General features: G+C 43.2%; 1 protein-coding gene across 3 annotated transcripts in view; it reads right to left on the bottom strand.

The window, feature by feature from the left end:
- Positions 1-12,223, bottom strand: part of ATP8A2 (ATPase phospholipid transporting 8A2) — a 584,689-nt gene that overhangs the window by 8,703 nt on the left and 563,763 nt on the right. For all 3 annotated transcript variants that reach the window (XM_034758733.1, XM_034758730.1, XM_034758731.1), the window contains exon 36: positions 9,946-10,037. In XM_034758733.1, the coding sequence (XP_034614624.1) occupies positions 9,946-10,037 (92 nt within the window). The remainder of the gene's footprint in view (positions 1-9,945; positions 10,038-12,223) is intronic.

Raw genomic sequence — 12,223 nt, 5'->3', positions numbered from 1 at the left:
ATATTATCTCCACATGGAGCGAGCATATGAGGATAAGGAAGGTCTTGCACGCAAGCTGGAACTCTCTCTGTTCCAGTAAGTTTATGGGTAGCCTGGCCTCTCTTGGGGTCCAGGTATCCCAAGCAATGTGGTAGTCCAGGTGAGCACTCCCACCCAGTAAGGGAACTTCTATCAAGATGGTGGCCCTTGGTATGGGAGGGCTGAAGGGAGTCCCTGCCATGACTTTGTTTGGGTTGGACCACCAAACGAAGGAGGTGAGAACTCTGGTGGGAACAGTCATGGGGGAGTCAATGCGATGCCTGTTTGGTTGGTAGGTGGAGTGGATCCAAGCTTGGAGGCACCACAAGTGAAGTCTGGTGAACGGCATGCAGGTGCATGCAGCCATGTGGCCTAATGGAGATAGACACCAGTGCACCGCAGTTCACTGCCTGTTCCACCAGCAACTTTTTTAGCCAGAGCTCTTGGGCCTCTCTAGTTCTGGGAAAGAAGGATCGACAGATACTGCACTTTGCAGAGAGATGTGCCTCACCCAGACAGTACAGGGACCGTGGATGCTCATCTCTGATGGAGAAGGAGCAAGGGCAGAAGATGCAATTCTTGAACCCTGGGACTCTGGGCATAGTCCTGGGGCCAGGGAGGATTTCCCTTGACTTTGCGGGGGGTGGGAGGGACGACAGACATGACTATTCTATACTAATTATATACTATACTAAGTATCAGAGGGGTAGCCGTGTTAGTCTGGATCTGTAAAAGCAGCAAAGAGTCCTGTGGCACCTTATAGACTAACAGACATATTGGAGCATGAGCTTTCGTGGGTGCATCCGACGAAGTGGGTATTCACCCACGAAAGCTTATGCTCCAATACGTCTGTTAGTCTATAAGGTGCCACAGGACTCTTTGCTGCTCATACTATACTAACTATAATTACTACGCTAAGATATCAAACTATTTACAAGGATTTTACTTTACAGGTTATGCATGCATTGAAGAAGGACATGATTCTGACTCAGGCCATATGGCAATAAGAAGGAACTAGAGAAGCATCAGTCCGCACTGTCTCTTATATTCTCAGTCGGGAGCATGAGGGAGGCTACTGTGCATGTGCGGTCAACGGACACGGTTCTGAAGAATTTCCGGACCCAGGTGCATGGCATGCATGCTCATTCACATGTGGGATACACATCAAGATCATCACTTGAAGAAGAATTTAATAGGCATACTCTAAGGAACAATGGGAGAAGGAGTTCCAAGTACTGTAATATGACCTGAAAGTTGATGGGCACTTGGACTTGAGGAGGGTCCCGTTTAATTTTCTCAGAGATCCTGAAACCTCTCAAAAAGAACAGGAGTACTTGTGGCACCTTAGAGACTAACAAATTTATTAGATGCATCCGAAGAAGTGGGCAGTAGCCCACGAAAGCTTATGCTCTAATAAATTTGTTAGACTCTAAGGTGCCACAAGTACTCCTGTTCTTTTTGCGGATACAGATTAACACGGCTGCTACTCTGAAACCTCTCAGGGAGTCCTGTTACTAAATCAGGCATTGAAGTGAAACTTGGCTGGAGAACAGTGTAGAATGGCCCCTGTGATAGATGACCAGGTGCTACTGGCATATCTGTTGAGAAGAAATATAGTCTCATTGTGCTGGGGAGAAAATTCTTTTCATTGTGAAGCTCCTTAAAAGCTTGATTCAGTGACTCGCTGGAGAGCTTCTTGCCAATGTGAGCTGCTTGGAAGCAGGAGACGGAAGCTGGCGGGAATAGTGGAGTTTGGAATGGGGGAAGAAAAGCTCATCCCCTGAATTAGCCTTTTTAAGGGCCCATCTCAACAATTAAATGAGTTCAGGGTTGAGACTGGAGGCTCAAGGTTCCTGGCTCTCATAAGAACAGCCATGCTGGGATAGATCAATGGTCCATCTAGCCCTGTATCCTCTCTCTGACAATGGCCAATGCTAGATACTTCTGAGGGAATGAACGTAATGTGACCAGACAGCAAATGTGAAAAATTGGGACAGGGGGTGGGGGCAGCGTATATAAAAAAAGACCCAAAAATTGGGACTGTCCCTATAAAATCAGGACATCTGATTACCCTAAATGAACGGATCAGGGCAATTCTGAGTGATCCACCCCTGTCATTCAGTCCCAGCTTCTGGTAGCTGGAGTTTATGGATGGCCGAGGATGCGGCTACATTCCTGACCATTTTGGCTAATACCCATTGATGAACCTATCCTTCCTGATCCTATATAATTCTTTTTTTGAACCCTGTTATATTTTTGGCCTCATGACAACAAGTTCCACAGGTTTACTGTGCATTGTGTGAAAAAATATTTCCTCTTGTTTGTTTTAAACCTGCTGCCTATTAATTTCATCAGGTGCCCTTTATTTTTCATGTAAAGGCGTAAATAACACTTCCTTATTCATTTTCTCCATACTATTCATGATTTTATAGATCCCTGTCATATCTCACCTTTGTCATCTCTTTTCTAAGATGAACAATCCCAGTCTTTTTAACCTCTCTTGGCATGGAAGCTCTTCCATACTCTTAATCATTTTTGTTGCCCTTCTTTGAACCTTTTCCAGTTCCACTATATTCTTTTAGAGATGAGGTGACCAGATGCTAGTAGAAATATTTATTCCAGAATTTGTTGGGTTTTTTTAGTTTGCATTACATTTGAGAATAGACCTCTTCCCATTGGGGCACTTCCAGAATCCTGTGCAACTCAGATCCAGTATGATAACATGGCTCACTGTGTTTTAACATAAGCACGGTTACATGCTAATAACATGGTAAACAGAAATACAGGGTGGACTTCCCTGTCTGTAACTGAAGGTGCACAGACTAATTTACAAAGTTTAAGACATCTTTTAGCAAAGAACACATTCATACTGGATGCTAGCAAAAGAAAGAAGATTTACAAAACATTCTTACATGGGTGGATTCACACTTGCAAACAAATGCTTTAAGTGGCCAGAATCCTGCAATCTTTAGGCAACAATCTCAATGAAAGTCAGCTTGGATAAAGACTGCAAAATTGGCCTTAAATAACTCAAGGCAGCGGCCCATATCCTGCCCCAAATTAGGGCAGCTTTGCATTGCGCCCTGGAGCTATCTTCATTGACTGCAGGATTACCCCATATTGCAAGATCCTCAGGTGGTATCCAGCTGCCAAGCTTCTTCACACTCCAGGCAATTACCCACAGACAATTATCTGTCATTACCCTGGGACTATTTAAATGACACTGAACGGAGCGTCTAGTTACTTTTCAATACTTGACTTTTTAAGATGCATTTTAACAGTAACAAAGTCCTATCCTGCTGCAAAGTCAGACAAAGTACAACAAAAGAGATGCCTGCTTAAACTGTTTCATGAAAGGTTAATGCCTGTGGGACACACCTTGCCTTGGGAACTCCTTTTATTGTGTTTAAGAGAACCAAGGTAGCCATCATAGGGCCGTTGACCCACATAGGGATCACTCCTTGGCATGTCCTTTCTGTGGGCAGATCACGGGCAGGGCACGTCCCCCAGTGTCACTGATACAAACATATTGGTGACATCTATATTACTTTTGTCTACATTACACTTTTGGTACGAGTAGCTAGACGCCACAGTGGGAAGCAGGCTTCATTCACACTGTGGTGTGTAGCTACATGTCAGTGAAAAGCTCTGGCAGGGGGAGGCAGAGGGGAAAGGCTGAGCTGGGTCACAGAGCCTGGGCTCCAGCCTGAGCCCAAACATCCACACCGCAGTTAAATAGCCTCATAGCCTGAGTTCCATGAGCCCGAGACAGCTGACACGCGCTAGCTGCTGGTGTTTAGTTGTGAGCTGAGGAGTGAAAACATTATCTATTATGAACTGGAACCATAAACTCACTGAACGTTTAATCTCACCAAATGAGGGTCAATCCATCCTCATCATCTTATCCAATCATTATACTCTACACTGAACAATGTACCCTAATATCTCAATGTCTGTACTTTGATCCGTCAACCTTTTACCCCCAATTGGGGATATTGCAGATTATGTATTCCTTACGCCAGCCGATCTTAAACTGAACTTCGCACCCCTGGATACTCTGTACGTTATTTCCTGATAAACCCAGAAACGTCTATGCTTAAACTCTGTAACGTTCACTTTTTTAAAACATCACCTTAATACAATTTTTAAATATACCCTAGGAGGCATGGCTTGGGTGAATGGAGAGCCATGCAGGGTATGTACACACGCACACTCTTCAGGCGTGTCTTTACTCACCTAACCCATGCCGCACCAGCTGCACTGCTATTTATAGCTGTGCTGGGAGGTAGTGGGGGGCTACAGGGATATGCACACCTCCGAAAGACGCGTGCAGTGAAGATGCACCTATTCTCTCCACTCAGCCTGGGCTCAACATTTGACAGTTTATTTTACTTTTACTGTTGATCTCAATAGGCGATGGTTATTTCACACTATGCAGTTCTTTAATCAACTTATTAAAGCTGTTCAGGCAGCTAATTATGCCTCTAGCAGAATCAGAATGTGATTAAATGCTGTTGATTCTCCTAGATCTGGCTAACTGGGTCTTTCCACTATTCCCAGACACCACCCAAAACAATGAAAGTTTCCATGGCCCAGTTACAATGGGACCGTTCGAAAGTCTGAACTTCTCCCAGCTCTGGCTTTTAAAACCACACCTCTCATTCTGCACTGGGAACAAGGCCCCCATTGTTCATATCTTTTCCAGCAGTCCTAGCAGAGAGAGTGCTTCTTTGGAATTTTCAGCGCAGAATCCAGTCTCTACGGTTTCAGAAGTGAGACCCATCGTATTCCGCATTCTGAGCCTTTCAATTATTTGAGACTTTAAGTCAGGAGGATTTTAAAATATCTGATGGCTTGGTTCATTTGCTGGGAAGAGGGGGTCACATTCTAATCAAATATAAGGTTTCACAGCTTCCAGATATTATCAGGCTACCTATTGAATTTTAAACGCATCCAGTTTGTTACCTTTCATGTTCTGCTGCGAGGAGATCTGAATCTCGTCTCCCATTACTAGGTTTCTAGTTGAACAGTACCTTTTTCAGTATACTCAGCTGATTATTTTGTTCTATACAGCGCTGTATTAGAGACATAAAGAACTGTAGACCACATCTAGGCCCCAAACCTGCACACCTGGATGTAGGGGTCCACCCCCACACTGCAGCTTGCAGAATCCAAGCCTCAGAATGTCCTGAACAATCTGTTTATTTCAGGAAATCCGTTGCGGAAGTTCATGTATTGTTACGTATTTAAGGGATATTCTTTAGCGATCATCTCTCCTCACGCTCTCTTGTTTGACAGTTGAGCTCAGGTCCATTGGGAAAGGATGTTTGTGCTGAGAGTTCATGGATTTGTTTGGCTGATGGCTGGGGGCAGAGCAGCTCTCAGCAGAAACTTATTAACTCTGGAACTTGCTTCCATGCCTTGGTCCGACATACCCCAATAGTGCAGACCTTCAGAGAATGTGGGAAAGTCTATCTCCAATTACCATTAAACACCAGTAATGTCTTGTCAATGGACAAACTTCACACAACTCTTTGGGTTTGTCTACACTGGGAAAATGAGTAGTGTTATATCATGTTAATCAATGCATTTTAATTAACACATGCTAAAAGACCACTCATTTGCCCAATGCTGACAAATAATATTTTAAAAAGGACCCAAGAGGAAAAAGTATGACGAATGTTCAGGTTTTGTTTGGTTTCTCTAGAAACCAAACTATTCACATTCAGGAAACATGAGACCAGTTCTAACATCATTAAGCCCATCTTCTTCTTGCTATTCCTTTTCTTTATAAGTAAATGTTAAAAGATCCCAACATCTTCATATTCAACTAATATCACTACAGCTATATTTGCTGTATGGAATTTGGCCAGAAAAAGTGCTGAAGCCTTAAAGAACAGGAGTACTTGTGGCACCTTAGAGACTAACAAATTTAGTCTGAAGCCTTGATACCCAAAGAAAGAAGGTAATGGATTAATAACAATAAAAGAATCCCACGAAGTAACCTGATAGTTTTTCAGATCAACATGCACCAAGAGGAAAGTAGCAGGAAGGCAGCCTCTCTTAGGACACAATAAATGGCAGGATTAGAGCCTTCAGCATGAACACATTATTATTATTTATTATTCTCCAACCCCCATGCTGTGAAACCAACTTGAAATGACAGGTGTTGTTTCTCTATTGATTAACAAGGTGTAAAATGTACTCTCTGTGTTAAGGCTTACCCAGTGCAGTTACCTTACACTGTCAAAGGAAGGGGTGATTTCCTCTGCCAGCATAGGAAATCTGGGCCAAATTCTATAATCCCTAGTCAGGCACAGCTCCTCTGGATTTCAGCGGGAGTTCTGTGGGGGGGATTAAGGAGCGCAGGATTCAGCCTGCTGTTTTTAAGTACGTGCTAGCTAGGTCAAATGACAGCCCAATGCTGACAGGAGGCAGACGAGGAGTGTTTTGAATGATGTCAGCCACTATACTTGTGGGATCATATGGAATAATCCAGGTTGCGTCCAGGGGCTGAGGGGACAATTGTTCAGTGGATTCCCGGAGCATGTGGGGAATGCCATCTTGGTAACACTGTTCTCCTTTTTGTCTCTAGAAACCTTTTTCATGGGGATTCTGAGAGAGTTGGGGATCCAAGCCAGGGAGGGGAGCAGCCTGGAATTGGGGAGGAGAGCTGCTTTTTGCAGATATCAGGCCCCAATGAGTTCTTGAGTAACTGGCCAGGAGAGAAGTCCTCCACACTGTTGTCAAAGCAACAAGAGAGCTGTGCCATCATGGGATCAGAAGAGGGCAGAGGAGGCAGGGGCTAGAGTGGGTGGAGGTTCAGGAGCCTCATGGCAAAAGCCCTGTTACCAGCAGATTACCCGGTATCCATGAGTTTTAGGAGCCAAACTACTTCTCCTTCCATGGAAAAGCAAATCCCCCTACACACACTCGAGGGAATGATGATAAGCAACATCTGTGAGGGAAACCTTGCAGCATTTCCTGCTTTCTCTGAGAACTATTCCCACTTGTGGGCCAATCTCCCCTCTTAATTAGGGGGTCTTGATGCTTTTCCTATTGCTGGGATTTTAGAAAGCAGATGGGAATGGGAAATCTATCCGCAGACGTTATGCTGAGCTAACCAGCACTGATTTCATACAGGTGTCTCAGACAGGAACTGTACCAGCTCCTAGAGGCTAATGCTGTAATCACTGCACCATCTACTCATTTCCATTAAAACTTTTTGGGCTGCAGAAATGTTCAGCACGTCAGCTTGACAAAAGGCACAAAGCCACAGGATAAATGAAATCCTAACTGGCATTTGCATCAAAATCTGAAGGTCAGTGGAAAATCTTTGTTCATTGTCATAAATCTTTCAGAAAGCCACGTCAGTCAGAAAAGAACGATGTGAACCTTGAGAGCACAGTTAAACTATAGAACATCTCTGGCATTTCATCTGACGCTCTCAATTCATGAACACAAAACCATGGCCATAAACAAATTTAAATGGTTTTAGGGGTTAAAACTTCCAAGCTTCCTCCCCCGATCCCCGAAGCCATTAGAAGTAGCCCAAAATCCACTGTTCTTGTGTGTGTTGTCCTAGAACTAATGTCATTCCCATGTGCTTTGAGATCAAAGGTTTTTAATGCAATTTTATAACAGCAAATCTTTGAACAGTTTTTGCGCTGCCCTTCCCCCCAAGCTACAGTATTGATTCTGGGTTATTTTACAACTTCTGATGGGAAACTGCCCTTATTCTCCCCCTCCCATTAACAGGGCAATGAGTTTGTCTCAGCCTTGTCAACCAAAACAAAATGAATGATCTTTGATGTGTTAAATTCAAGTGTCCCGGCCTGAACTGAAGTCACATGATCAAGTTTTGGGATAGGCTGAACTCTTTGGGTGGGAACTTGGAAGCCCAGTGGAATCACAATGACTAGAGAGCCAGTAGGGTGTGATTCAAAATACATATCTACCAAGACAAAACCACTGCCTTAGCCGCCAGCTGCTTGTTTTGACAATTTTCACTATTTATACAACAGTTGTACAATTTAGGTCTGTGAAACCAGCACACGTGTTCATATGGCCCTGCACATATAGCAGCTGTGCAATGTTTGAAAACAATGTTTGACAAGGGATGACAGAAGTTTTAGAGAATCATGGATCTGCTATAAAAGCCTCTTTTAGTCTTAACAACTTCACAATGAAAATTTACATTCATGTGAAAAACAGACATGTGATTGGAACTTGTCCTGACTGGACTGACTCATTTAGCACTTAATCATTTGTATTTATGGGGAGCCAGTTAACTGAATCAAAGTTTATTTTGATATCTTATTCTTGTTTCCCAAAGCTTATCAGCCAATTAAAAACACAAAGATGCATTCTACAAATTGTGAGCATGTGGTTCAGATCTGACGGGTAACACAAGCACGCTGGTTTTCTGCACCGTCTGCAGACTGGTTCATAGGTTTCCCTGATTCTTTTTTACAGGCTTGTTCTGCCAGTCATCTCCTACGGAATTGCTTCAAAGTGTCTCCATAGATGCGTGAAAGAGAGATAAAACCAGCACCCTTTACCTCCAGACACAAAGGAACAAATCTTGGAAGCAGAGCACAGCCAAGCTGAGCTTCTCTGTGGGGGTGAAGGAGAAAATGGCCTTCTTTCCAGACCTTACAATGGCCGTGGAGCTGGTCTGCAGAAGTTACTGCACTCTCGAGACTGCTCTAGCCCCTGGAGCCAGTGCACTCTCCCTTCTGTGGAGGAGAATGACCCAGTGGATCTGAACAGTAATGGATCTACCAGCCTTGCTCCTGTCCTGCTCTGAATGACCCCTGAGGATCTGCAGGGGATCTCTGCACCCCATGTATGAGATTCTTAAATCCTACCCTATTTCTGCAGCAGAAACACCCCAGTTCTTCTGGGTCAGGGCCTTCTGAGCAGTTATGATTCTGCTGAAGAAATGGTCACAGAGAAGAGATGAAATTTGGCTGTACCCCACCTGCTGAAATCCTGACATGATACCGATCTCACCTTCAAAAACTCTCATGTTAAATGGATGATTTGGAGTCAAATGTGTTTGTCTTAGCGCTATCCTGCAACTAGCACCATTGCTGTTGATGGGGCTATTTCCCTTAGTAAGGTGAGAATGTTATTGGTCAAAAATCTGACTGCAAAAGACAATCCACCCCAGTAGCAAGTCAACATTTTTCTCTTAACTCTTATTGGCTCATGGCTCCCTGGGGGTTCTGGTCTGTGGAGTTATATTTTAATGCTGGGGAAGCCCTGATGAAAATCCAGAACTAGCAAGTAGAGATGCCAAAGACACTGGGCCTGTCTCATGGACCTATGCCGTAGGATAAACTGATAAGCTCAGACGCAGTGTGAGAGATACTGTTCCTTTCCTTTAGCAGCAGCAGGCAGGTCTAGGGTTGCCCTTAACTTCCCCAGAGGAGGCCAAGAAGAGGAATACACAGATGGCAGCTACAGGGACCTCCACCTGCTTATTAAAAACATTTAGAACTTTTCTCAAATGGCACCACTGAGCTATTTCTGTATTTTTAAAACCATAGTTAATAACTATCATTTGAAAACACAGTCACCATTTAAAGCAGAGCTCTATTTCAACATATATATATATTTCTTTTGGTCCTGTCAAATTTTACAAGATCTTGAGAATATCAGGATTTTAAAGTTATGGAATTTCTGCACTGGGATTTTGTCATTGGGACACTTGATTGGGTCCTAGGGAATTATCTACATGCAAGTTCTACAAGCCTGGGGCCAAATACACTAATTCCCCTTCCAAATTTCTGACTCTTGGTTGGCAACTCAGCCTCTGTACCAGATTATCTCTATCTACAATTTAATTTAAAAAATAATCATCTTCCCCTTCATTCATCTGGGACTGACTGCTGAGAGACACACATCTGATCAGTTACTTACGTGGTACACCTTGCTGGACAGAATGAGCTCGGAAAAGGCTCGGAGGAGTTTTTCTGCCGAGCCTTTTTAACAAATGATCACGTTCGTTCAGGCTGGAAAAAAACCAAATAGACACAGTGAGTCCCTAGATAATTTCACTGCATCTCGAGTGTATTTAACTAAGTACTTTTGCTTTTAAAATAAATCAGTTACAGTGTGTAAAAAACAATTCTTTTAACTTTCTTTACAATGGACACCACCATCAGGGATCTATGATGACAGGACTCCTTCTTTTTAAGGCATAGTGGTATATGTGTACATCTACGCTGTCTATCTCTGAGATGACCATCATTGTGGCATCTGGGTGCCTGATATCTTGGCCTTGGACATAACTGTACTGAACTTGGCATCCCATCTTACTTGAAATATATAATAAAAACTTCCTTTGTAGGTCATGCCCAATTCTTGGTTCCCAAAAACTGCCTTAGAGAGAAGGAGCAATGTGTTTTTACTTAGTGTATGGTAAAGGCTTCTATCACACCTGCAGCATGGCTTGAAACGACCAGAGAAGAAACCCACCATAATTCTTTCATGAATACAGCTCAGTTTTTTTCCCAATGGAAACTACAAATTATCTCCAGTTTTTGATAAAAAACAACAACAACAACAACAACAAAAATCTTGTTTCCACAATTTAATTTCTAGCCCTGTGTGGATCTAAAATTAGCTTTTTAAAAGTTATTCAATTTTTACCACATGCAAATGCAAACTAGAGGAGAAAAACAAACACACTGACCAACCAAAAGAGGCAGAGACAAGTGAATAGCTATAATGAATCTCTAGAAAGCTATACACGAGAATCAATAGCTACTATCTACCATGGATAGTTGCACAAAACTATTATTTCAGTGTTAGTTTTGTGCACAGAATAAAAGGATAATACTGACCCTGTGGCCCTGATCCTGAAGAGCACTTAAGCATGTGCATAATTTTAAGCCCATGATAGTCTCATTGACATCGGTGGGATTTCTTATAAATTTAATATGAAGAATGTTTATGTGTTTTGCTGGACTGGGCCTTAATGATAGGCCTATACATCATTACATAGTGTTCTTATTATGAAATTATATATTAGCATAATCTATTTTAGTTCAAAATGATAGGGGCCCTGTGTTTTCTCTCACACTCATGTAATTGTCCTGTTTGTAAAGTTATTCCTGATTTACACTAGTGCCAGTGAACAGAGAATCAGACTCATTTTTATTAACATGACTCCATTGGCATGGTCTCCTTCATACCAGCTTTATGCTGAATTTTCAGAATTCAGGGCCTGATTCTCTTTTCACTCCCTTTTTCCCAACCTCCACTGACTTCAGGGACTGACACTGGTTACACTGAGATCAGAATCAGGCCACGTATAACTGTGCAAACATATCTGGAGTGAGGACCTAGATATCTTTTCTTGCTGACACTAGGATTTCACATCCATGAAGTATGTGAAATTTGGACTCCAAGGGGCACTACTGGTATTGCTGTAGACAAGTCGATTGCAGTTTTAACAGGCCACTCTCTTTCACTGAAACAGTAACTGCTTTAAACAAGAAGATGCCAGCCAGAATTTCTGAAATGGTTTGTAATGTCTGTAATGTCCAATGCCTCTTTGTGGGCTTTCACGCCACCTAGAATTTCATTAGATTCATATCAAAGGTCAAATCCTCTCACAGCAGACTAAACAGTGGGGACATCCATGGAGGACAAAGGAAATAATCACCTGAAGTCACTTTGTGGCAACTGTTCCAGTCATGTGAAGTGGGGGTCAAATAGCCACTGGATCCTTTCCTAAATCCTTACAGTGCAAAGAGGGCTCAGACCCCACTATGCAGGACCTCAGACTCCTCCTCTTGCACAGTGAAACTACACTTGATGCATTACAAGGCAGTCCCCTGAATTCACAAAGGAGGAGGCAAGATTTGTCTCCAAGAACAGAAGTCTGTGCAGCTTATGACTATTAGTCTTAGCCCTGTCTATGCTGGGGGCGGGAAGGGAGGAGGGGATCGATCTAAATTACGCAACTTCAGCTACGTGAATAACGTAGTTGAAGTCGATGTACTTAGATTGACTTTTCACCGTGGTGAGTCAACTGCTGCTGCTCCCCCGTCGACTCTGCCTGTGCCTCTTGCCGAGCTGGAGTACAGGAGTCAACGGGAGAACGCTCGGAGAGTCCATTTATCGCATCTAGACTAGACGCGATAAATCGATCCCCGCTGGATTGATCGCTGCCTGCCGATCCAGCGAGTAA

Source organism: Trachemys scripta, chromosome 1 (genome assembly GCF_013100865.1).
Source record: "Trachemys scripta elegans isolate TJP31775 chromosome 1, CAS_Tse_1.0, whole genome shotgun sequence".
Taxonomy (NCBI): Eukaryota; Metazoa; Chordata; order Testudines; family Emydidae; genus Trachemys; species Trachemys scripta.
The sequence above is the reverse complement of the archived record's forward strand: the minus strand, read 5'-3'. Positions and strand labels throughout refer to the sequence as shown.